The sequence below is a fragment of the Aythya ferina genome (assembly GCF_964211825.1).
Source record: "Aythya ferina genome assembly, chromosome: 8".
Lineage (NCBI taxonomy): Eukaryota > Metazoa > Chordata > Aves > Anseriformes > Anatidae > Aythya > Aythya ferina.
The window spans coordinates 31,783,850-31,807,257 of NC_140304.1; the positions used below are offsets into that span (position 1 = coordinate 31,783,850).

The 23,408-nt window shown below is 46.2% G+C and overlaps 1 protein-coding gene across 1 annotated transcript in view; it reads left to right on the plus strand.

Annotated features, from left to right (window-relative positions):
* PDE4B (phosphodiesterase 4B) overlaps nucleotides 1–23,408 on the plus strand; it is a 180,882-nt gene that overhangs the window by 11,006 nt on the left and 146,468 nt on the right. Inside the window, exons 2-3 of the mRNA XM_084527677.1 lie at nucleotides 9,803–9,911; nucleotides 12,324–12,559. Of these exons, the coding sequence (XP_084383803.1) occupies nucleotides 9,870–9,911; nucleotides 12,324–12,559 (278 nt within the window). The 5' untranslated portion in view covers nucleotides 9,803–9,869. The remainder of the gene's footprint in view (nucleotides 1–9,802; nucleotides 9,912–12,323; nucleotides 12,560–23,408) is intronic.

Genomic DNA, 23,408 nt, shown 5'->3' on the forward strand with positions numbered 1-23,408 from the left:
TGACAAGCTGATAGCATTTTTTTTAACCAACGCGTTTTCCGAATTGTGAGAAAGTTGTTGATCTGTTGCTTTAAATTTTGCATGGAGACTAATCCGTGCTTTAAAATCCAGCTAGTAATTTAATGCTGCTGTTTTACTACAGGAGTGCAGGTGCCCTTTGGCTTTTCAGTAAGGTAATCCTCAAAGACAGGCATTTGAAAACTCCTCCGTGCTGTTTATGCATTGAGGATTCACGTTGCTGGGTGGTAATTTAATGATTTCGAGGAGCCACGGTAAGCCATCTATCCTCTTAATCTGCTATTCATCTTGGAAAATCCTTACCTTTATTTTCTTACAGCAGTTTAAAGAAATGAAAGGAAGCAGGCACGTCGTCGTTACTCAGGTTTCGTTTCCCTTAATTGTCGCATAAAACCCTCTTGCCTGGGAGTTGTGTTGAAAGCCTCCGTTCGCCTCACAGGGCTATAAAAAGTTTGTGGGTTTGAAGATTTTTCCACGCTGGAGAGGTGAGTCTAGAGGGTACAGCGAGGGGCATGTTTCCATGGCAATCTCTTCCGTGCGGGGCTGAAATCTGGCTGCAGTATTTCCAGACAGAGGAGTCGTTTCTGAGCACAGACACCGAACCATCCAGGCCACCTTCGCAAGCCTCTTCTCCAGTGCCCAGCGCAGTGGTGCTGCCTCGCCAGAGGGAGTTTTGCTGCTCAGAGCAGCAGCAGCAGCAAGGTCAGGCCTCCAGAGTGGGATGTTGCTGTAGGAGAAGGTTACAGGACGGGCAGGACTTCTTTTGTCTTGAAAGTTGGCATTTCTCCTGCCCGGAAGGAAAGTCCACGTTGCCATCCAGAGAAACCAACACTTTATTTTTTAATTTATTTTTTTTGCCTGAGTAAAGCACGTCCTACAAACAAACCAGGAAACCTTTGCAAATGCTAGGGCACTCTTGTGACTTCCTAGCATTTTGTAGGCTGGTGCGATGTGGTACAGTAGATCATTTTGAGTCTGCATCATGCTGTTATTTTGACTTTTTGGCATCGGAACAAGTAGCAACATATTCTGCTCTAGGGGAAGGTTAGTTCGAAAGAAGACTGTACTGGTAATACCCAAATATGGCATTTTTGGAAGAAAAGTGTAGGAGCTAGTACGTGACGATCTGTGGCCAGTAGTGTTACCTGTTTAAAAAGAACCCAAATATTTCAAAGACGGTGTTGTCCTTCGTCGCTGGAAAGGTGAGGAACTGCCTGTCACCCCTCAATTTCCCAATCTTAATAAAAGAGCAGTGTTAATTGCAGCTACCAGCCACCTCCTCAAGCAGTGCCTGAATGTCCCTTGCCTTATGGGTCAGAGACAACCAGGAGGACATGAGTTGCTGCATCTAAAGATAAAACTTTGACCCATTTCATCGAGGCTCCCGTTTTCAGCTGCTGTCATTTCTCCACATGTCCAGCTCCGTGCATAGCAGAGGTCACTTTTTTTGGTGGTCGGGATGCCTCTACCCGTGCTTTGGACACCCTGGGGCTCTCACACATCCCAGCCTTTTGGAATTTCCAGCTCTGCAGTTCAGTGTGCAACTTCAGCGTTGAACAATTTGGACAGAGCCAGAATTTTCCTGGTGACCCCCACAGAAGAGCACCGAGCTTGTCCCAGTGAAGTCTGAAGCCTGTGCTCTGAGCACGGGTGTGCTGCAAGTAGATTACTGAACAGTGAGCTCCTCATTAATTGCACTCTTTGAAGTGACTGAATTTGATCAAAACTTTCTAAACTATGCAGCACGAGGCAGACACTGAGTGTTGGAAGTATCACCCCACATAATTAAGGGCTTGAAGAGCTTTAAATAACTAGGGGGGGAAAATTACAATGGGAAATTTGAGGAAAATGCTGGTGTTACCACTTTCACCTAACATAATAGCACTTGATTTCTGAGAAAATTGCAGTGTTCTAAACCATTCTTTCCTTTTAAAAAAAACGCTGATAACTTCAGCCTGAAATCTAGAAAAATGCAAATATTTTCCCAACAAACAAAATATCAGATACTGAATGAAACAAAATAGCAGGAGGATAAAGAAACAGTGACATCTGCTAAAAGAAAATCCTGGAATAAAAACGCTTAAATGTTCTTGTAAATGAGGCTTTTTTCGATCTCTTGTTGCGAAGTAGTTGTTCAGAATACAAAAATGGGGCCGTAGATGCCTCTTGAAGTGTATGAATTAAAAGATTTTAATGGAAGTGGTCTTAGCCAGTGGTTGGCAGGAAACATCTGTGCATTTGAAGAATGCCGAAGGCTTTTCATTTGGTCTATTTTCCCCAAGGAAAATATGAAATCTCTTTCATACAGCTCCTTTGCTGGAACTCTGAGGGATACGTTGTGTGAGTTTGGGGCTTTTTTTTTCCCCCCTCTGCCAGAATTTGGCTGTTGACACTCGTGCCCTTTCCCCGTGTGCTGTCATCGTGCTGCTTTTCACTGCAGCACTGCCGTATCCTGAGGGTGTTTGCCATTGATCCAGGGCTCTGCTAGCTGCGAGTACGAGGTCGCTCCCAATGGTTTTCTGGTAGTTTCTTCCCTTCCATTGCCTTATAGGTAAGGACTGAATGAAATAGTGTTTCATCTTGCAGTGCCCTCCTTTCTTTGCTTTCCCTTTTTTTCCTCCATCGTGCCCTCAGCTACGTGCCTTCACTTTCTGTTCTCCTCCCACCCTCCAGCTCTGTCCCTCACGGTGGGCTGTTAGGGACAGTCAGCACGAGCGTAATTTGCTGCTTGCTGCTTTCATCGGGGGACTTTTATGGGATGCACTGCCAGGATATTTCGATCTGGAACAGCCAGTGTGGAAGAACTGGGGTAAATCAGGTTTGCAGTTGGCCATGCTACGCTAATGCAATCATGTCCGTTTTAGTACTGCGAGTGCCAGGCTTTGCCTCTGCAGATGAGGCTGTGCAATTTAATTTTTACTCTCTGTTTCTGTGTGGAAAGGAGACTTTCTGAAAGCCGGAGCTGTTCGATGAACCACTTACCCTTCAGAGTGAGAGCAGCGTGTCAGGTGCCCTTAGAGCTGAATTTTGGGAAGAGGTTAGCTCTCCGCCAAGCCTTACATCCTGCAGCTACACAAGCGCCTTGGCTCTAAATGAACAACTGCATTATTTTCAACATCTCAGAATTTAGCTGCTTTTAGATGAATAGTAAACAGGGGAGCTAGGGGAGGGATGCGAGTTAAAAACAGGTTCTCTTCTGCTCCGTGTGCTTTTTCCTGGGCGCCCCTGTGCAGCAGTGAGCGTAGCTGGGTCTGTTTTCTTTCCAGCTCTGCTTTGACTGCTACGTGATTTTGAGTCAGTCGCTCACCATCTCCCTGCTTGTGTGTCCGCTGCTGTCAGACTGAGCCCACTCGTCAAAGCCTTGGAGATCTGTGGGTGAGAAGTGTTGCAGGGATGTTGTGGTTCGGCGTGTACCAAACCTGGGTAGGAGGTAGCAGAGGCAAGCGAGCTTTGCTGTGGGTGCCTGGCCGTTTCTCCTCGAGATGACGTGCGTGTTCCTGTTCGTTTTATACGTTTTTTTGAGACTGCAGCAGAGAGTGGTTATTCCTGTGGTTAATAATAGAGTAATAGCAGCTACTCCTGCACAAAATCTGTGATCTAAAAAAAAATAATAAATCCATTGTTTGTCACTAACAAAAATGATGCTGCAGACAGGCAGAGCTGTTAGAAACGAGGCATCGAGTGCGAAGAGATGCTGTTAGCCCAGAAGTGGCCTCATTTTGTACTCATTTAACAGCACGGAGAGATCTCTCAGACTCATCTTTCTCCTTCCTTGGATTCCTTCTGGCATTGTCTTTTACGTGCAGGCTGTGATAGGCAAGTTATGAAAATGCAATTTATCGGCTGCAGAACCCTTCCTGGTGCAGAGATGATGCAGGCGGGCCAGAGACACACGGCGGCAGCTGGCTGCCCTGGAACTGGGCACTGGTTTTGCTTCCAATAATTTATTTCTTTTTAATGTCTGCTCAGGAAAAGCTGGTTACTCTTTTCCCTGTTCTCGCCGCAGAAACCTTTGCTGCTGTTTGCCAAGGAGGAGGTTTTGCAGCAGGCAGCGTCGCCGCCCTGTGAGGCCTCCCAGCCCCTTGCCTGCTGTGTAAGCTACCTGGGAGCGAGGCACGGCAGCAGGAAGGGTGAGGGAAGACTTGAAAAAATTCAGGATCAAGGATGCCCCTCTGTTAGGGGTGTTGGAGGATGTGTTCATGCTGGGATGCTGTTTGCTTGCAGCCTTGATTGTCTCCTTCTGTGCTTAGGGTCGGCGTGTTGCTCACAGCATGGCTCCAGGGCTTTAGAAATAAAACTCCTGCTTGTGTGCTTTCTGAAGTGGCCTCTCCCCATGGAAACTGCAGGGGGAAGAGAGCTGCTCGGTGGATTTTAGAGCTGTTGCCCTTGGGACTCAATATTGGAGTGAGTTCAGGAAGGTAAGAAGTCAGTGGCAGGAGGCAAGAGCGTGAAGTTCCCCTTGCTGTTCAGCCAGCCCAAGCTAATCCTGCCTGGTCTGTGCTGCTGGCATCAGGGGGGAGCAGCAAGGCTCAGTGAACCGGGCTCCTTCCCTCATAAAAACACCCGGGGAACATGAAGTCTGTTGGCTTTGTGTTTTTTTAAAGCCACCTTCCAGTCTAAAGGGGGGGATTTGCATTAGGTGCGTTTTGTTGCACCGTTTTTTGTTGTATTTTTAAACCGTCACAGTCTCTTTAAAAAGCATAATTAATAATTGTTCTCTGCTCTGAGTGCTGTTCAGCTGCACTCCGAGGAGTGGGAGGCTCTGCTAGTCATTTGCACATGGAACGAGGAAGGTATAAATTGTGTCTTTTAATGGTGTGCTTCACTTTCCGAAGTAATTACCTCGGGAGTCGTGTGTGTGCTGGTGGCTACCGCTATTTGACTGTGGCCTTTGTTGCCATCAAAATTGATTTTTAAACTAACTGGTTTTGACCACGATATTAGACAAACTTTTAGAAATAGGATTTTAAAACCATTAACGCAGTGAAGAAAGTAGCAGAGCGGTTTTAGCTCTGCTCAGGCTATTAACATTTGTCTGAAAAAAATTCCTGAAAAAAACGCGGTTGTACTTCCGTAGCAGTAATAATGAAAAAACACTGCTTGTATTCCAGTGGCATTCTGCAGAGGCCTTATGGCAGTGAGCAATGTAATAATGCCTTCAAATTAGCACTGCTTTTGCTGTCGGGCCTGCAACAAACGAGGAGCAATGGCAGTCTGAGCATCCCCACTGCTGGAAACCAAAGAGTTACTGGGATTTCTGGCGTAGCCTGCCTTGGTTATTCTCAGCTGTAATGATTAGGTTGCCAGAGAGAAGATGAGCCTTTGCAGCCCTCTTAACCTCGGTGCTGTCTCGGTAAGCAACCTGCTAATGAAAGTTAAGACACTGTGTTAATAAGGATAATTTACCCGGCGGTAACATGAGCAGGGAGGCTTATGAGAAGTTTTTGATTTGCCCCTGCAGTATCCTGCCTTTGACAGAACTTTCTCAAATATGCACGTGGAGTACCCTGGGTATGGCATTGCCTTTCTAAAATCAAAGACCTGACTTCGTTTACCAATTGTAGACAAATTTGCAGTTGTATTACATCACACAGATGCCTTCTTGTGTAAATCACCTAATTCAGACTCGGTTTGACCGAGCCCCACTTCACAGGATGCCAGTTCCAGGAGAGCTTTGAGCAGTGGTGGAGTACGAAGGGGAGCAGGCTCTTCTCTAGCTGGGTGATATCGGTAGGTTGTTAGCACTCCTACAGCAAACAATTTGTGCAAGAATGCTGGTGATTAAAAAAAAACAAACTGCAAACAGAAACCTCATTTTCTCTCTTAGGGCAGTTCTGTCTTTTCTGTTTTCCTAAGTCCCAAGCATCTGTGGGGGTAGGTGTGCTTGGTTTTCTTCTGTGTAGTGCTGCAAGTCTGCAGTAGCCTTCCCGGTGATTCATGGAAATGGGAATGGGTTTTCAGGACTGCAGAGCAGTTCCGTTGTTTCTGATCACAAGAATTAAGAGAAAACCAGTGGACAAAACAAATAACTTTTCTCTCTCTAAATAGCGAGAAGGGCTGGTTGGGCCATCTTATGTAGGTGTTTCTGGGAGACTGTACAAAGGTAGCTGGACAGAATTGTGGTGGTGGTCACCCAGCTAAAAGTTCAGGGCTTGGTGCTGGAAAACAAGAGCCAAAAGCCTAAACTGGTGGAAGGGAAAAACGTTTGGGTGACTATTGAGTGGCTCAAGACTCTGTGTGTGCATGGTGCAAAAATAACTACATTTCTGAGCCTAATTTTTCAGGGAATGTGATTTCAGCAGAACTGTTTGGCTGCTATTTCCCTGAAGGTGCTTTTGTGGTGGGTACAGCCTGCTCCTGCTCTGGGTGTGCAGCTCCAGTGCTGCTGTGCTGCGGGCCCTGACCTCGTTTCCTTGCCAGCAAGCAAGCTGACCTTCCGAGCAAGCTGAGGGCGAATCTTGCTGTTGTATTCTAGAGTTGCTGGTTTTATTAAAAGCAAAATAAGAAGCCATCACTGGTATCAATTGCTAGGTATATCTCAGCTTACCTTTGGCTAATGCTAAGTCCACGTAAGGTTTATTTTTCTTCCAGCAGCCCTGCGCAACTTCCAAGAGTCCACGTGCTTCGTCTGGGAGAGCAAAATGTGAGATTGTCACAGTTTTTTGGTGACTGTCACCCTGTCTGAGGATGCGCTTTGTCCTGTGAAGCTCTGCTGATCTCCAAAGAGAATCAGGTTATCTGAGGGTGAGCCCAGCTCACAGGTGATGTAACCGTGTGGTCAGACCAGCTCCTTCATCGCAGCCCTTCCTTAGGAAGGCTTTTCAATTAATTCAGCAATCAGGTCAGATGTGATCTTCCCATGTGTCTGGGCATCATCAGGAGGGGTGGCAGGATGAGCCTGCTTCCGTATCACCCTCTGGCTCTAAACCTGCCCGTACAGAGGCCGGAACGTGTGGGGAAGCAGTGTCACGGCGAAACACGTGCCTGGTATTGCAAATCACAGCAGAGTTTGCACATCAAGATGCACTTTAGGAATTTCTTTAAATAGTGGTTTTCACACTGGATGAGTTCAATAGCTATTTTTAAAAAAGCGTGTAGGAAAAGCAGGCTTCATCACATGCATCCATGTAGTTTTATCCGCACCGCTGTCAGCTGCCAGTTTTGAACCCTGCTGTTCGTTCACAGCCCCAGGATCTGGCTTCATCACCCTGAAATCACAGCAGCAGTCACTGTCATGTCTGAACAACGTGGTCAAGGAGCACAAAAATGGCCAAGTGCAGGACCTGGGTCAGCTTGGTGTAACCAGAAATCTCATACCTTCCTGAGATAGAGGCCAGCAAAACGGATTAGACCCAGCTGTGGCACTGAAAGAGTTCTTTTTGTCATCTAATACCACATGTAAAGTCACTCTCTGTTACCCGCACTTAGCTAGCCCACTGGGATGGTGTCTTTATGGAGAATTTGGGTAGAAGAGAGAAAATCTGTGCCTGTAATTCATTTTACATGAATTAGAACATGTGCCTGGAAAAAAAAACACTTCTGGTAAAGCCTCTTTGGGGTGGGGAATTTTTGTGGTTTGGTATTTTTATTTTTTTTAGATGCTTGTCCCAGGTATCAGATCTTTTGTGTAAAGGCACAAGGAAAAAATGACTTGGATTTTTATTATATGTTTTTTTTTATAATTGTTCATGTTCTGCTTAAACTTACTTTGACAAACTGATAAATACTTAGGAAGGAGAGGCAGTGGTGGTGCTCGAGGGCTCTGGCTTCCACTGAACCAACTGCTGGGAAACCCGGTCCCTCACTCCCCACCTCGTATCCGGGGTCTGTTCTGATCCTGGAGTTCAGCACAATTCCAGAGACACCCTGAATCTCTCATTCTTTCATTTTTTTTCCCAAAAATGTTTTCCTCAGTACTTGTTTCTTGCGGTTATTTCTTCTACTTACACTTTCTTACTTCTCCCTGTCGTGCTCCCTGCGGTAGGTGATCCTGGGGGCATTTCTCACCGCGTCTTCTCACCGGTGCTCCCCGTGCCCACGTTCAGGATGCGTAAGGTTGTTCATCTCTCTCACAGACCCTATATGAACTATTTAGGTCGTCACTCCTGTATGAGCTACGCAGAGTTGGCCATATTAGTCCTTCTGAATTACTTAATGCATCAGATCTTAATTTCTTGCTGACCGCCAGCCCGAGGAACGAGGCCTTGCGAGCATCTCTCTCCCTGTGCCCCAGCAGCACAGCTTCCAGCCTTTTTGCTGACAGCAGCCACATTTTGAGGAGCTCTGAACACCCGAAGCGTGCCAAATTCCAGCAGGTGTGTAAAAACAGGCAGTCCTGCCCCGGAGGGAGCTGTGGCCGTGCGTCCTGCATAGAGGCCATGGGGACCCCGCTGTGGCAGCGATCTGTGAGCTGCTTGCTGTGCCACTCAGGAGAACGCTTCCTCCTTTTGTTCTTGCTCGTGAATTTTGTCTCTGTGTTGCAGAGGACTGCATATTATTTTTGGCAGCCAGTAGTCACGCCGGAGTTATTCTTCCTGCTCTGTGAATTCATCTTTACTGGTGTCTCATCTCGTTTGCCGTCCGCTGTCGTTTTGGGGTTCTTTTTTTTATAACACAGCTGGATAAGCTCTCCCAGTTGTTGAAGATGGATTCGGATTGTTAATTTTTTTCCTGATAACGTAGTGTGACTTCTGTGCTGTTAACACGGCGTGAACTTCTCTCACTGCTGGGCTGCTCATCTAATTAATTATATCAGGTCTTACAAGCCAGATACGGTTTGCAGGCAGGAGCAGCAGTGCCGGGAAGTAGCCTGGCCAGATTTTGTGCCCTAGTTCCCTGCATGGAGGCTGCTCTCTGCCCTCTGCTTGAGGGCGTCTGGCAGGGAGCTGAGCGCTCCTGACACTTTGGTGAGCAGGGACGTGTGCTGCATGCGTGAGCCCCGAGGCGAGGAGGGCCAGAGCCGCAGTCAGACACAGCCACCACGCTGGCTCTGTGGCAGGGTTTAATCTGAGTTTATTTTGATATTTTTTTCTCTCTGTTGTCCCCGTGCTGCCGCCGCAGGTGGGGACCCAAGGGCAGGTTTGCCCACCCAGCAGCGCTGTGCGGGGTGGTGCTCAGTGCCTGCCCCATCGTGGGGCTGTGCACTAAGGGCAGGGGAGCAGGGTGCTGCTTTCTGCCACCCTGTGTGCCCGGGGAGAGCACGGGGAGCTGAGCTGTGGTGCCACATCTGCTCCTCTCTGGCTGGGTGCATGGCTGGATTTGTCTACGTGCCACCCTCGACAGAAGGCTGCAGTTCTGTGGCTGAAGTATTTGTTGTGTGTGTGCCAGTCTGGTAGTAAATAATGCCACGAGTTACAATTAAATCTTAGAACCAAATGCTAGTGCAATTCTTTTTCTTAATTACGGTTTTTCGGACGGGCTTCTCTCAGAGCCAGCTGAAGCCTTTCCCTAGGACTTTCTGTACTCCTGCAAAGAGCTCAATTAAGGAAAAATCCTCTGCAAGTGGGACCTGTTGGCTTTGATCCTGTATTACTGGATATGTTTCGGGGCTTGCCTAGATTATAGAGCCTTGTGAATACTGATTACTTTTAACATGATTTGAGTAGATGTTAAATTGCCCTTTCACTAATGGAGAGCTACGCTTGCATAACATCCGCTGCCAAGTGTTACATGAAAATGGGCAGTAAGTTATGAATCAGCCGTGATACCAGCAGTTAGCTCCATAGTTTGTCATCAAAAATGGTTTGTTATTCAAAATTACAGCTGCAGCTGTTCTTTCTTTCAGGTTGCTCATCTGAAGAAATCGCCTTGAACAAGAAGTTCGTATAGCAGGGCGCACTGTAATCTCAATAATGAAGAAAAGCAGAAGTGTCATGACAGTAACTGCAGATGAGGTATGTTTCTTCAAGAGGTGTGTTTTATTTATCCCAATACTTTATAGAAGTAAGGTCAAAAGTTTGTTCTTTTCTTACTTGGTAAGTATCAGCTGGTTTCGCTTCGGTCACTCATTGATTTTCTTAGAGTTGTTTGCAGCTCATATATTAAGCATAAAATAAGGCCCACACATGTTTAAAAAAAAAAAAAAAGGAAAAAATTAAAAAGCACAAACAAACACCCACACTATGAGTTCTGAAGAGTTTTATGCAGAACACATTCTTTATTATTCTTTGCTCAGTGTAATAATGACATTTGGGAGGGCTGAACATTCACTTCCATACCCTGTGGAAGCTCTGCTCTGGATCCCATCGTTGTGCATGTGCAGTAGTTTTATACTTGCAAGCGTTTCCACACCTCTTGCTACTGTATTTGCTGAACACCTAATGCTATGCATGTGTTATTCCATTACTACACTTGCTAATCATCATCATAATCCCCTATTAATTAAATGCCAGTTCCCATTCTCTGGAGAAATGCATCAGCTTGTAATGATGGCGTGATAACTGCAGCATTAATCGTCTTGCTTGTCACAGCTGGGACTCTCCAAAAATGGAAAACCACAGGAATGTATAGGAAAATACACTGGAGGAGTGGAACTTCAGAGCCAGTGTATCCTATAGCCCTCCTCCAGTAGATAAGTGATTCTTTTACACTCTTAGACCATACATTGCACTGTTTCACGGTCAGTTTGCCCCCATGTGATGGTTGGTTTGATGTAGCCAACTCAGTCCTTGCTGATAATGAAAACAGGCATCTGACATCTAATGGGAAGTTCGAACACTCTGCTGTATGTTTCTTAAATAATAACAAAAAGAATAATCTTACAAAAATTACTCATAAAGGCATGTCAAGTCAGATCCCCCTGTAGAAGCCATGCTTTTCTTTCTGGGCTTCCTAGGAATACTTATGACCAGATTTTAGGCTGTGGAAGAGTAGAGTTTGGATCACTGAAGCTCTTTAGCATGCTTTTAGAAAGCGTAGCGTGCCAAATATTTGAACTTCCATCTAAGTCATTATGATTTTGGTGTTTTACTAACTTCAGGAACCTGCACCAGCATGTCCTGTAGCACTTCAGACTACAATGAAGGAGTGTAGTAACAGTGGGGCATGCTGTTTCCTCTCTGGATGGTTTGTGTGGTTGTGGGATGGGCAAAAAAGCAGGGAAAGCTGAGGAAATTCGTAATGTGCCATTCTCATGTCATTCTTGTCTTCCACTCCTGTGCTGAGAGTCCCTGCTGCAGTAGGAGAGCAGGCAGTACCATAGTCTCATGTCTATGGAGAACACACTTCCCATTAGCAACTAGGAGGCACGGGTGGCCTTGTGCTACTTTGTAGTTGTTCCTGAAGGACCTAAGAAGTGATTATGGACGCTTACACCACTCATTTATTTTTCAAAGTTACCAGTTACTTGTTGTCACTCAATGCTCAACCTGTTTCCAGGGGTGAGGCAGATCCTTCTACACTCGGTGCTCGCTAGAGAGGTGGAGGAAAGGATGCAGTGGGAATAGCTGGACCAGAAAGTGAACCTAGGGGCTTGGGGAGGCTGGAAGGTGGGCTGAGGGAGGTCTGAGAGGGGGTGGAGAGAGTAGGGAAGAGATCAAAATTCAGAAGCAGGTAGAAGAGTAAAAATATAGAGAGGTGGTCATATATATACACACCTATTACAGTAACCCTTCAGTTTAAACTGCTCACAATACAGAATTATTCTCATTTGTATTGGACCAGCTAAATTCTGTAAGACCAAAACTGACAGCCTTTTTGCAATGCTGTTCTGTTCTGGGAAAACCTGGGCTTGGATTTGGGAAGACTGATGGCCAGCTCAGTGATCATGTTGGTGCTTTGAGATAGAAATAAATAGAAGCTCCGAGAGAAAAAAATATATTTCTATTAGAAATGACGAGCATAGGGTAGGGTAGCCCAGCAGGAAGTTCTTCTCACCGAGTCACCAATGATTCAGGATGTACCTAAGCCCTGTATTGGCATTTTTCTGTGCCTGGTGAATCATCAGAAAAAAAAGTGGCAAACCAGTATGTTTGTGCTGTGGAGTGGAATGATACACGAGATGGATGTTGTGTGGACTATTCTCTGAAAAAGTTCAAAATATCAAAAGTTTAATATACCAAAGTGACTTGGATTATTGAAGTGTTTGTTTAGATTAGAATTTAGCCTAGACGAGTTATGAATGAGTTTTCAAGTTAATTCATAACTTGATAAAATAACAATGCAACGCAGTCAGATTCTGCCAGGATTTCATAAAACAATTATCTTCTGTGAGTAGCTGTGACTGTAGAACAATGTAATTGAGTGTGGTTTATTCGTGTGGAAGAAACTGATTGTTTGAAGAATTTCGTTGGCTTTTCTCTTTGCAGAATGCTCTGGATTACCTGGAGTGTGGGCTGAGTAAGTCCTACAGTACTTCTAGCCATGCTCTGGGCATAGACCTCTGGAGAGGAAGAAGGTGTTGTTCTGGCAATTTGCAGTTACCCCCACTATCCCAAAGACAAACAGAAAAAGCAAGGACACCCGACAGAGACATTGTCTGTAGACCAACAACTCTGCCTTTGTTGACACCTCCAAGTATTGCGATCACCACTTACCAAGACTGGTAGGTTATTTTCCTTATGAACCTCGTGTGGTTATTTATTGAGGGTTTGCTGTTGTTTTCTATTATTTTTATTTTATTTATTTTTTCTTAAAGGCATTAAATAATGTGTAAATTAATCAGTATTGTTGATGTGTAGCAGTTGGTTTATCATGGACTTACATTTGCAGAGTAGCTGCCAGCCCTTTTTGAAACTCTTCTTCTGTTATGGACCTCTTTTGTTCACATTTTTATGAATCTTCATGAAAATTTTGTGTTGTAAATTATGATCTGGGTGAAAGGATTTGTGTTATTAGTTTTCCACCCACAGAAGATGTGGATTGCTTAGGATGGCGATACACTCTTTTAAAACAGATTGAGGAATGAGGCTTTAGCTCTCTGGCTGTTTTCTGTCAAAGTGTTAGAAGGAAGGCTTGGAAAAGCATTTGAATCTGGTGTTAAGCTCGAGAAAAGTCCTGAAGAAACTATAGGAGAGCTGATTAAAGGGGGTTGCAAAGAGGTGAGTTCAAAAACAGAAACTGAATGCTAAGTGCCAAAGCAAGGAAATTGATCTGGAGGGAGGAGAGGTAGACAAGTAAGTGTTCATGATTTGGCATTGCAGTGAATTTCATGACAAAATAAAGTCAGATGTCCAGCTTAGCATATGATTTTTGAAATGGCCTTGCAATGCAATGATAAACACTGTCCTTTTAACGTAAATTTCGAGTGTGCTTTGGGTTCTAGTTTTTAAATCCTCCACTTTCCATTTCATTTGCTGTCTGGAAGGTGTATTCACTTCATTATTTCAAACTCTGGGTCTGGTTTTAGCTTCTGTTAAGCTCAGCACTCTTTTTGGAAGACCTCCAAAATTCCTTTGTTACGGTACTTTAGGAAAAGCAGTTTTCCTATTGAAAATAGGATTTTAAACAATGCGCTTGACATAAGGAAATCAAAGAGGAATTAACAGGTGTTTTTGCTCAATATTTGCATTTAACTGCTGTGAATAAAGTTAACAAAATGAGTTATCTAATTTCAAATGGATTGTGTGTTTTGACAGTGAAAGGTTTGGTTCACCTTTTGTGAGCATTTTAAGTGTTTCCCTCTCATGCACGTTAAGCAATTTGTAATCTTGTCTACAAGACGACGCAGAGCCTATTCATAAGGTGTGGTTTTGAGAATGAATTAATTTTGGTCTTTGAATAAACCTTCATGCATGACTTAGGAAAATGCAAGGACTTGCAGTGAATTTCTGATTAGCTTCATCGGGACACAAGGGGGCATTGCCGCGCCTCTCTTCCCTTACAGGAGAATCAGATCAGCGTGGATTGTACCAGGTGTGTTTTTTCGGGATCAGTATGCCGGGCAGAGAGAAGGCACTTAGAGCTGATCCTCAGGTCACTGTTATTTCTTTATCATTCATAAGAAAGCAATTAGCTTCTGGCTTGTTAATTTTGTTTGAATCTTGCATATCTGTTTGTAGCCATGTAGAAAATTGGGGTTGCTGGTTAGTGTGACTCTGCAAGCAGAGTGCTGTTCCAACACACCTTAACACGCAGGTGTCTTTGCCTCTCCCTCACCTTTCTGACCTGGGAACCACCTACACTGACTGCTCATATAACTCATACAGCTGGGCAGAAAGTGGGTCTAAACTGCCCCATTTTCTGTTTTAAGTTCTGGTCATCAAGGGCCTTGAAGAGGTTGGCCCAGTTCTGTACCCCATGCTGGGCAGCTGCTTACCTACAGGATTTCAGGTTACTTGGGGCCCGAGCGTGCCCGGAGGGAGCGCAGTCGTGCTGGAGATGTGTCAGTGTAGCAGTGGTGCAAGATGGATCCGGTCCCTAAGCTATTTTGGCTTCTATACCGTGGTACAGTCCTGCACCAAATACGCTCCAGAGGCAGCTTATATTTATATAAGCCCAGTTTGTGCCATTGTGTTGGAACAGCTTTGGAGTGATATGAGCATTAAGAGACTCAGTGAGTGGGCAATAAAAGGATAGGAAAATTTCAGTGTAGATAAATACAAAGTGATGTATCTGAGCATGAAGGGATTGTAGCTGCAAAGCAATATTACTGCTCAGCAGCAAAATCCTCGGTACAGGAGAGAAGACTGCTGGAATTACAAGTTCAACGTTCATTAATGGTCAAAAAAGCAGATCAAAAGGTAAGGATCTGAAGGGAAAGAACGGAGGTTAAAATAGGAGCATCAGGACACCGTGGCAAGAGCCCATTATTTACTACACTTAATTAACTACCATTATTGCTACTGCGTTAGGAATGCGCGGGAGGCTGGAGCTGTCCTGCAGGGAAAAGACACAGCTGAGGAGAGGGGTGAGAGGCGTCTTACGAGCGGCGTGAACAGAAGAGGAGGTTGATCTGCCACCACTGCTCCAGCGCTGAGTGTTCAGGTCCCACTGCTTTAGGCCTGTAACCCCTGTCTCTGCGCCATGGAAAGGGTTCCCTGAATTTATCCCTTGGATGTAGCTTTGGGACCCATTTCCTGGCTGCTGCCTACGTTCCCTGAGGTGCAGCCTTGCTATAGCTGGTGCAAAGGAAGTTTGTTGATAGCTTTATAGAAATGGATTTAGTGGGGCATGCAATAGGAAAATCTCCACTGAAATTTAAATTTAAATGCAAATGGCATTGATTGAGGACATTTGGGGTTCACACAAGTGAAATGCATAAACAACGTAAGGCCCAAACTCGGGTTTTCTATAAGGACTATCGGATGCATAAGATTTATTGTGATTTAAGTTGACATTCACTTAGTATGATTTATTTTTTTCCTGAGGACTCACTGAGTTGAAGCGTGGAGACACTCTCTAGAAGACTGTCCTGGTTTCAGTTAGCACAGAATTAATTTTCTTCCTAGTAGCTGGTGGAATGCTGTGTTTTGGCTTAGAATGAGAAGAGTGCTGATAACACCCCGATGCTTTAATTGTTGCAGAGCAGTGCTTATACTAAGCCAAGGACATCTCAGCCTTTGCTCTGTCCTGCCAACGGGCAGGCTGGGGGGGTGCAGTAAGAGCTGGGAGGGGACAGACCCAGGACAGGTGACCCAAACTAGCCAAAGGGGTATTCCATACCATCTGACGTCATGCTAAACAATATATAGGGGTGGCTAGCCGGGGGGAGGGGGCCGGACTGCTCGGGGTTAAGCTGGGCATCGGTCAGCGGGTGGTGAGCAATTGCATTGTGCATCACTTGTTTGTACATATTATTAGTAGTAGTACTATTATCATCATTGTATTATTATTATTATTATTATTATTATTATTATTATTTTCCTGTCTTATTAAACTGTCTTCATCTCAACTCACGAGCTTCACTTTCCATTTCTCTCCCCCGTCCCAGAGAGGGAGGGGGGAGGGTGAGCGAACGGCTGCGTGGTGTTTAGCTGCCAGCCGGGTTAAACCACGACAGTCTTTTTGGCGCCCAACGTGGGGCTCGAAAGGTTGAGATAACGGCAGATCTGACCAGAGTGTGTTAAACTAAAATTGGTATAAGTATTAGACCTGCTTAATAGTCACTTGTCATAATGCTGATTGCTTTAATCTCAACTGTGCTGCGCCTGTTTTCCAAATTGAGTATTATAGCACGTTATTTTCCGTATGTGCTCTCTGTCATGTTGTTTATCCTCTCCGGGCCCTGGTTTCAGACCATTATGGTACTGTGTGTTGTATCAGTGGCTTATGAGATGATGAAATATCTGGCCATGACTCTAACCTGGTATTTGTACTCAGTAACATCTTCGATTCTATACTTTGGAAACTGTATTTTGGAAACTATTAGCAATTGTATCTGTTGCCTTTTTTCATTAGGGAGTCAATCTGTGGAGGGGAAAGGGGAAGATAATTTTTCTTACTTGATCACTCTCCCTTTCTCCTTCACCACCCCTGTACCCTCCTTGATCACTCTCCCTTCCTCCTTCACCACCCTCTTATCCTCCGAGTTTATTACAATAGCTCTCCAAGATATTGAATATCCTTGGGATACTCAGACCAGCATAGTTCTGTTGTTCTGCCTCCTGAATGCACTTCAGGTTCTGCTTAAAGTTAAACAACTACTTATGAAGCTGCTCCAGCTCCAGCTCCTGCAGCTGCTCCAGTCCCAGTTCCTGCAGCCGCTCCAGTCCCAGCTCCTGCAGCCGCTCCAGTCCCAGCTCCTGCAGCCGCTCCAGCTCCAGCTCCTGCAACTGCTCCAGTCCCAGCTCCTGAAGCTGCTCCAGCTCCAGCTCCTGCAGCTGCTCCAGTCCCAGTTCCTGCAGTCGCTCCAGTTCCAGCTCCGGCCGCTACTCCAGTCCCAGTTCCTGCAACTGCTCCAGTCCCAGCTCCTGAAGCCGCTCCAGCTCCAGCTCCTGAAGCCGCTCCAGCTCCAGCTCCTACTGCTGCTCCAGTCCCAGCTCCTGCAACTGCTCCAGCTCCAACTCCAGCTCCTGTAGCCGCTCCAGCTCCTGTGGCCGTGTCAGAGAAACGAGCTGTAGCAGTGCAAGTTGACCCTGCAGAGGGCATTCCAACCCCTGTGGCAGACCCTGTAACAAAGTCAGAGAAACGAGCAGTAGCAGTGCAAGCTGCCCCTGTAGAGAAGGTGAAAATATGGTATAGAAATTCAAGTCGTTTAGAACGCAGAGAGTCTTCTGCCAATCCAGGTAAGGCTTCTGCCAAAACTAAGTATAGAGATGACGAAGATGATGACGACGCTGGGCCGTCAAGGATTCAGGAGGAGGAAGATGAGGATGCCGAAAGAGCAACAGTAACTACCCGAAGCCTAAACGAGCGCGAGCTACGAGATGTGCGAAAAGATTTTGGTCGCTGTATAGGTGAGCAGCTTGTCACCTGGCTGCTCCGGTGCTGGGACTCTGGAGCCAATTGTGTGGAATTAGACGGCAGGGAAGCCAAGCGGCTGGGATCCCTTGCTCGAGACGCCGGCATTGACAAAGCAATTGCAGATGGAGCACGACCCACCAGCCTCTGGAGGCGTCTCCTCTCAGCTGTGAGGGAAAGGTATCCCTTCAAGGAAGATATTTTATGTCTACCAGGCAAGTGGACCACTATGGAGAAGGGAATCCAGTACCTGAGGGAATTAGCCGTACGGGAAGTGATTTATGAGGATCCAGACCTCAAACAAACATCCACAGATCCAGATGAAGTCAAGTGTACACGACCCATGTGGCGGAAGTTTGTACGGAGTGCACCATCATCATATGCCAGCTCATTGGCAATAATGGCCTGGAAAGAGGATGAGGAACCCACAGTGGGTGAAGCGGCTAAACAACTCCGGCAGTACGAAGAAAGTCTCTCCTCTTCCTTACAGGCCTGCGTCTCAGCTGTGGAGAAACTTTCTGAAAAGGTTCACCAACTTGAAGAGAATCTATTGTCCTCCCCACCTGAACCAACCAGTGCCCACCGACCAAAGGAGAACACTTGGGAGAAACTTTCTGAAAAGGTTCACCAACTTGAAGAGAGATTATTCTCCTTCGCACCTGTACAAAGCAGTGTCTCAGCTGTCAGGGGTAGGCGTTCACCCACACAAGGAAGACGATATGGTGGGTACTCACCCCGTGCCACCCTGTGGTTTTACTTACGAGACCATGGAGAGGACATGAGAAAGTGGGATGGAAAATCTACCGCGACCCTAGAGGCACGGGTACGTGAGTTGCAAAAGAAAACAATCAGGAAAAAGGGATTCTCCGAAAAGTTTGCTGCTCCAACTTCCAGCAGACAGTCCTTCAAACACAGAAACGAGGAAGATTCTGGCCAGGATTAGGGGGGCCCTGCCTCCAGCCAGGGGGAGGAAAGGGACAATCGAGTTTATTGGACTGTGTGGATTCGATGGCCTGGCACATCACGCGCACAGAAGTATAAGGCTTTAGTAGACACCGGTGCACAATGTACTATAATGCCATCGAGCTATAAAGGACCAGAGCCCATCTATATTTGTGGAGTGACAGGGGGATCTCAGCAGTTGACTGTATTGGAGGCTGAAGTGAGTCTGACTGGGAATGAGTGGGAAAAGCACCGCATTGTGACTGGTCCGGATGCTCCATGTATCCTTGGCATAGACTATCTTAGAAGAGGATACTGCAAGGACCCAAAAGGGTTCCGGTGGGCTTTTGGTATTGCTGCCTTAGAGACAGAGGGCATTAAACAATTATCTACCTTGCCTGGTCTCTCAGAGGACCCCTCTGTTGTGGGGTTGCTGAGGGTCGAAGAACAGCAAGTGCCAATTGCTACCACAACTGTGCACCGGCGGCAATATCGCACCAACCGAGACTCCCTGATTCCCATCCATAAGCTAATTCGTCAATTGGAGAGCCAAGGAGTGATCAGCAAGACTCATTCACCTTTCAATAGTCCCATATGGCCAGTGCGAAAGTCTAATGGCGAGTGGAGACTAACAGTGGACTATCGCGGCCTGAACGAAGTCACGCCACCACTGAGTGCTGCAGTGCCGGACATGCTGGAACTTCAGTATGAACTTGAATCGAAGGCAGCCAAGTGGTACGCCACAATTGATATCGCTAATGCATTTTTCTCCATCCCTCTAGCAGCAGAGTGCAGGCCACAATTTGCCTTCACTTGGAGGGGAGTCCAATATACTTGGAATAGGCTGCCCCAGGGGTGGAAACACAGCCCTACCATTTGCCATGGGCTGATCCAGTCTGCACTAGAGCAGGGGGAAGCTCCTGAACACCTGCAGTACATCGATGACATTATTGTGTGGGGTGACACAGCAGAGGAAGTTTTCGAGAAAGGGAAGAAAATAGTCCAAATCCTTCTGAAAGCCGGTTTTGCCATAAAACAAAATAAAGTCAAAGGACCTGCACGGGAGATCCAGTTTTTAGGAATAAAATGGCAAGATGGACGTCGTCAAATCCCAATGGATGTGATCAACAAAATAACAGCTATGTCTCCACCAACTAACAAAAAAGAAACACAGACTTTCCTAGGTGTTGTGGGGTTTTGGAGAATGCACATCCCAAATTACAGTCTGATTGTAAACCCACTCTACCAAGTAACTCGTAAGAAGAATGAGTTTGAATGGGGCCCTGAACAACGACAAGCCTTTGAACAAATCAAGCAGGAAATAGTCCATGCAGTAGCCCTTGGGCCAGTTCGAACAGGACCAGATGTAAAGAATGTGCTCTACACTGCAGCCGGGGAGAACGGCCCCACCTGGAGCCTCTGGCAGAAAGAACCTGGGGAAACTCGAGGTCGGCCTCTGGGGTTTTGGAGTCGGGGATACAGAGGATCTGAGGCCCGCTATACTCCAACTGAAAAGGAGATATTGGCAGCATATGAAGGAGTTCGATCTGCTTCGGAGGTGGTCGGTACTGAAGCGCAGCTCCTCCTAGCACCCCGATTACCGGTACTAGGCTGGATGTTCAAGGGAAGGGTCCCCTCTACGCATCATGCAACTGATGCTACATGGAGCAAGTGGGTTGCACTGATTACTCAGCGGGCTCGAATAGGAAACCCCAGTCGCCCAGGAATATTGGAAGTGATCATGGACTGGCCAGAAGGCAAATACTTTGGGATATCATCAGAGGAGGAGGTGGGTCGTGCTGAAGAAGCCCCACTGTACAACCAGTTGCCAGAGAATGAAAAGAAATATGCCCTGTTCACTGATGGGTCCTGTCGTATTGTGGGGAAGCATCGGAGATGGAAGGCTGCTGTATGGAGTCCTACGCGACGAGTTGCAGAAGCTGCTGAGGGAGAAGGTGAATCGAGTCAGTTTGCAGAAGTGAAAGCCATTCAGCTGGCTTTAGACATTGCTGAACGAGAAAAATGGCCAGTTCTCTATCTCTACACCGATTCATGGATGGTAGCAAATGCCCTGTGGGGATGGTTACAGCAATGGAAGCAAAACAACTGGCAGCGTAGGGGCAAACCTATCTGGGCTGCTGCATTGTGGCAAGATATTGCTGCTCGGGTAGAGAACCTGGCTGTGAAAGTACGCCACGTAGATGCTCATGTGCCCAAGAATCGGGCTACTGAAGAACATCAAAACAACCAGCAGGTGGATCAGGCTGCTAAGATTGAAGTAGCTCAGGTGGACCTGGATTGGCAGCATAAAGGTGAATTATTTATAGCCCGATGGGCCCATGACACCTCAGGCCATCAAGGTAGAGATGCAACATACAGATGGGCTCGTGATCGAGGGGTGGACTTGACCATGGACGCTATAGCACAGGTTATTCATGACTGTGAAACATGTGCTGCAATCAAGCAAGCCAAACGGTCAAAGCCTCTTTGGTATGGAGGACGATGGCTGAAATATAAATATGGAGAGGCCTGGCAGATTGATTACATCACACTCCCTCAAACTCGCAATGGCAAGCGCCACGTACTTACAATGGTGGAAGCAACCACCGGATGGCTGGAAACATATCCTGTGCCTCATGCTACCGCCCGGAACACCATCCTGGGCCTTGAAAAGCAAGTCCTATGGCGACATGGCACCCCAGAAAGAATAGAATCAGACAATGGGACTCACTTCCGAAACAACCTTATAGACACTTGGGCCAAAGAACATGGTATTGAATGGGTGTATCACATCCCCTATCATGCACCAGCCTCCGGGAAAGTTGAACGATACAATGGCCTGTTAAAGACTACCTTGAAAGCAATGGGCGCTGGGACGTTCAAAAACTGGGATACGCATTTGGCAAAGGCCACCTGGTTAGTCAATACTAGGGGATCTACCAACCGAGCTGGACCTGCCCAATCAAACCTGTTACGTACTGTAGATGGGGATAAAGTTCCTGTAGTGCATGTAAAAAATATGCTGGGTAAAACAGTCTGGGCTACTCCTGCCTCAGGAAAAGGCAAACCTATTCGTGGAATTGTTTTCGCTCAGGGACCTGGATATACTTGGTGGGTGATGCAAAAGAACGGAGAGGTCCGGTGTGTACCTCAAGGAGATTTAATACTGGGTGAGAATAGCCCATGAACTGAATTGCACCATGTTAAATAGTATATTATACTGTATGTTATCACTACCATGATTACTATAGGTGACTAATTAGAATGTATGGAAAAGAGTGTAACCTGAGCATGACATAAATGGTATGGAATAAGGGGTGGATAGATGTCCTGGTTTCAGTTAGCACAGAATTAATTTTCTTCCTAGTAGCTGGTGGAATGCTGTGTTTTGGCTTAGAATGAGAAGAGTGCTGATAACACCCCGATGCTTTAATTGTTGCAGAGCAGTGCTTATACTAAGCCAAGGACATCTCAGCCTTTGCTCTGTCCTGCCAACGGGCAGGCTGGGGGGGTGCAGTAAGAGCTGGGAGGGGACAGACCCAGGACAGGTGACCCAAACTAGCCAAAGGGGTATTCCATACCATCTGACGTCATGCTAAACAATATATAGGGGTGGCTAGCCGGGGGGAGGGGGCCGGACTGCTCGGGGTTAAGCTGGGCATCGGTCAGCGGGTGGTGAGCAATTGCATTGTGCATCACTTGTTTGTACATATTATTAGTAGTAGTACTATTATCATCATTGTATTATTATTATTATTATTATTATTATTATTATTATTATTATTATTATTATTATTTTCCTGTCTTATTAAACTGTCTTCATCTCAACTCACGAGCTTCACTTTCCATTTCTCTCCCCCGTCCCAGAGAGGGAGGCGGGAGGGTGAGCGAACGGCTGCGTGGTGTTTAGCTGCCAGCCGGGTTAAACCACGACAAAGACTCGTGGAGAAGTGTGTAGGTTTACCTGAGCTTTCTGCGAGCTATTTCTGTGCATACAAAATCCCGTAGACGGTTGCAAAGCACCTCATTATTATGACATGAAACATGAGTCTTTGAAATAATGTCATTATTTCATTTGTCGACTGTGCGCAAATTTCTCTTTTCATTTTTTTTAATGACTGTAAGTTTATAGAAGAGCTTCCTCGTGGTATCAGCTGACTTTGCTTTCTGAAACATGGATTCCTCGTTACACCATTATGTTTGGTGTTTTCCATCAGGTGAGGCTTTGCATGGGCATTGTGTGCTGAACAAAGAAATCCCTTTTGGTTTGGGGTTTTGTTTCCTGCTTGTGCAAGCCGTTGTTGTCTTTGTGGAAATTTATCACCTTAGCCAGAAAAGCAATAAGGTGGTTTCTGGAGACGCAGGGATAAATCAAAACCTCATCACCAAAGAATTGCTCTAGTGAACGCTCTGAAGGGGTGCAATGCCTCTGCCTTTGTTGGGGTCACTTCTCTCCTGTTAAATCCATCAAATCCTTGGGAAGATGCTTGCTGTGTGTAGTTGGGGTGTGCGCTCTGCTGAGCCAGTTTCTACCAGTTTTCCCATTTCTTGTTGGTACAAAAGCCTCTGCTGCACAGGGTATGTTAACTTCATGGAGTTAAACCCAAACCAACCTTTCCCAGCCCCAATCCCTGTGTACCTAAGAGACCTCGTCTGATTTCCAGCAGCATGTACTAGAGCAAGATCACAATCTAAATGATTGTGCTGCCTCTTGGCCACTGCAGGATGCCAACAAATCGAGTGGAATTAATTCTGATACAGGAGCTCAGGTGGGGACTTCGGAATAACCACGCATGGATGTTACCAAGCTCTGTGAAACCTTGCATCTCGGAGAACACGGCCAGATTATATCGCAGTGGCTCCAAGACTTTGCTTCCTTTTATAAATACTGGGCTTTGTTGGTCAGGTGAGATTTGGTTCTGCCATCACTGTGACAGTACAAAATTCGTCTGCGCCATCAGTGCTGTGTTAGGGGACGTGCTGAGAATGTGATTGTGGGAGTCCAGCTGTTCCTGGGGTGACGGGGACTGTGATTTGAAGAAAGGAATAACAGGGTTCAAATACAGAACGTGTTATTTGGGAGGGGCAGGGGGAAGTAAGGCATAGCTCAT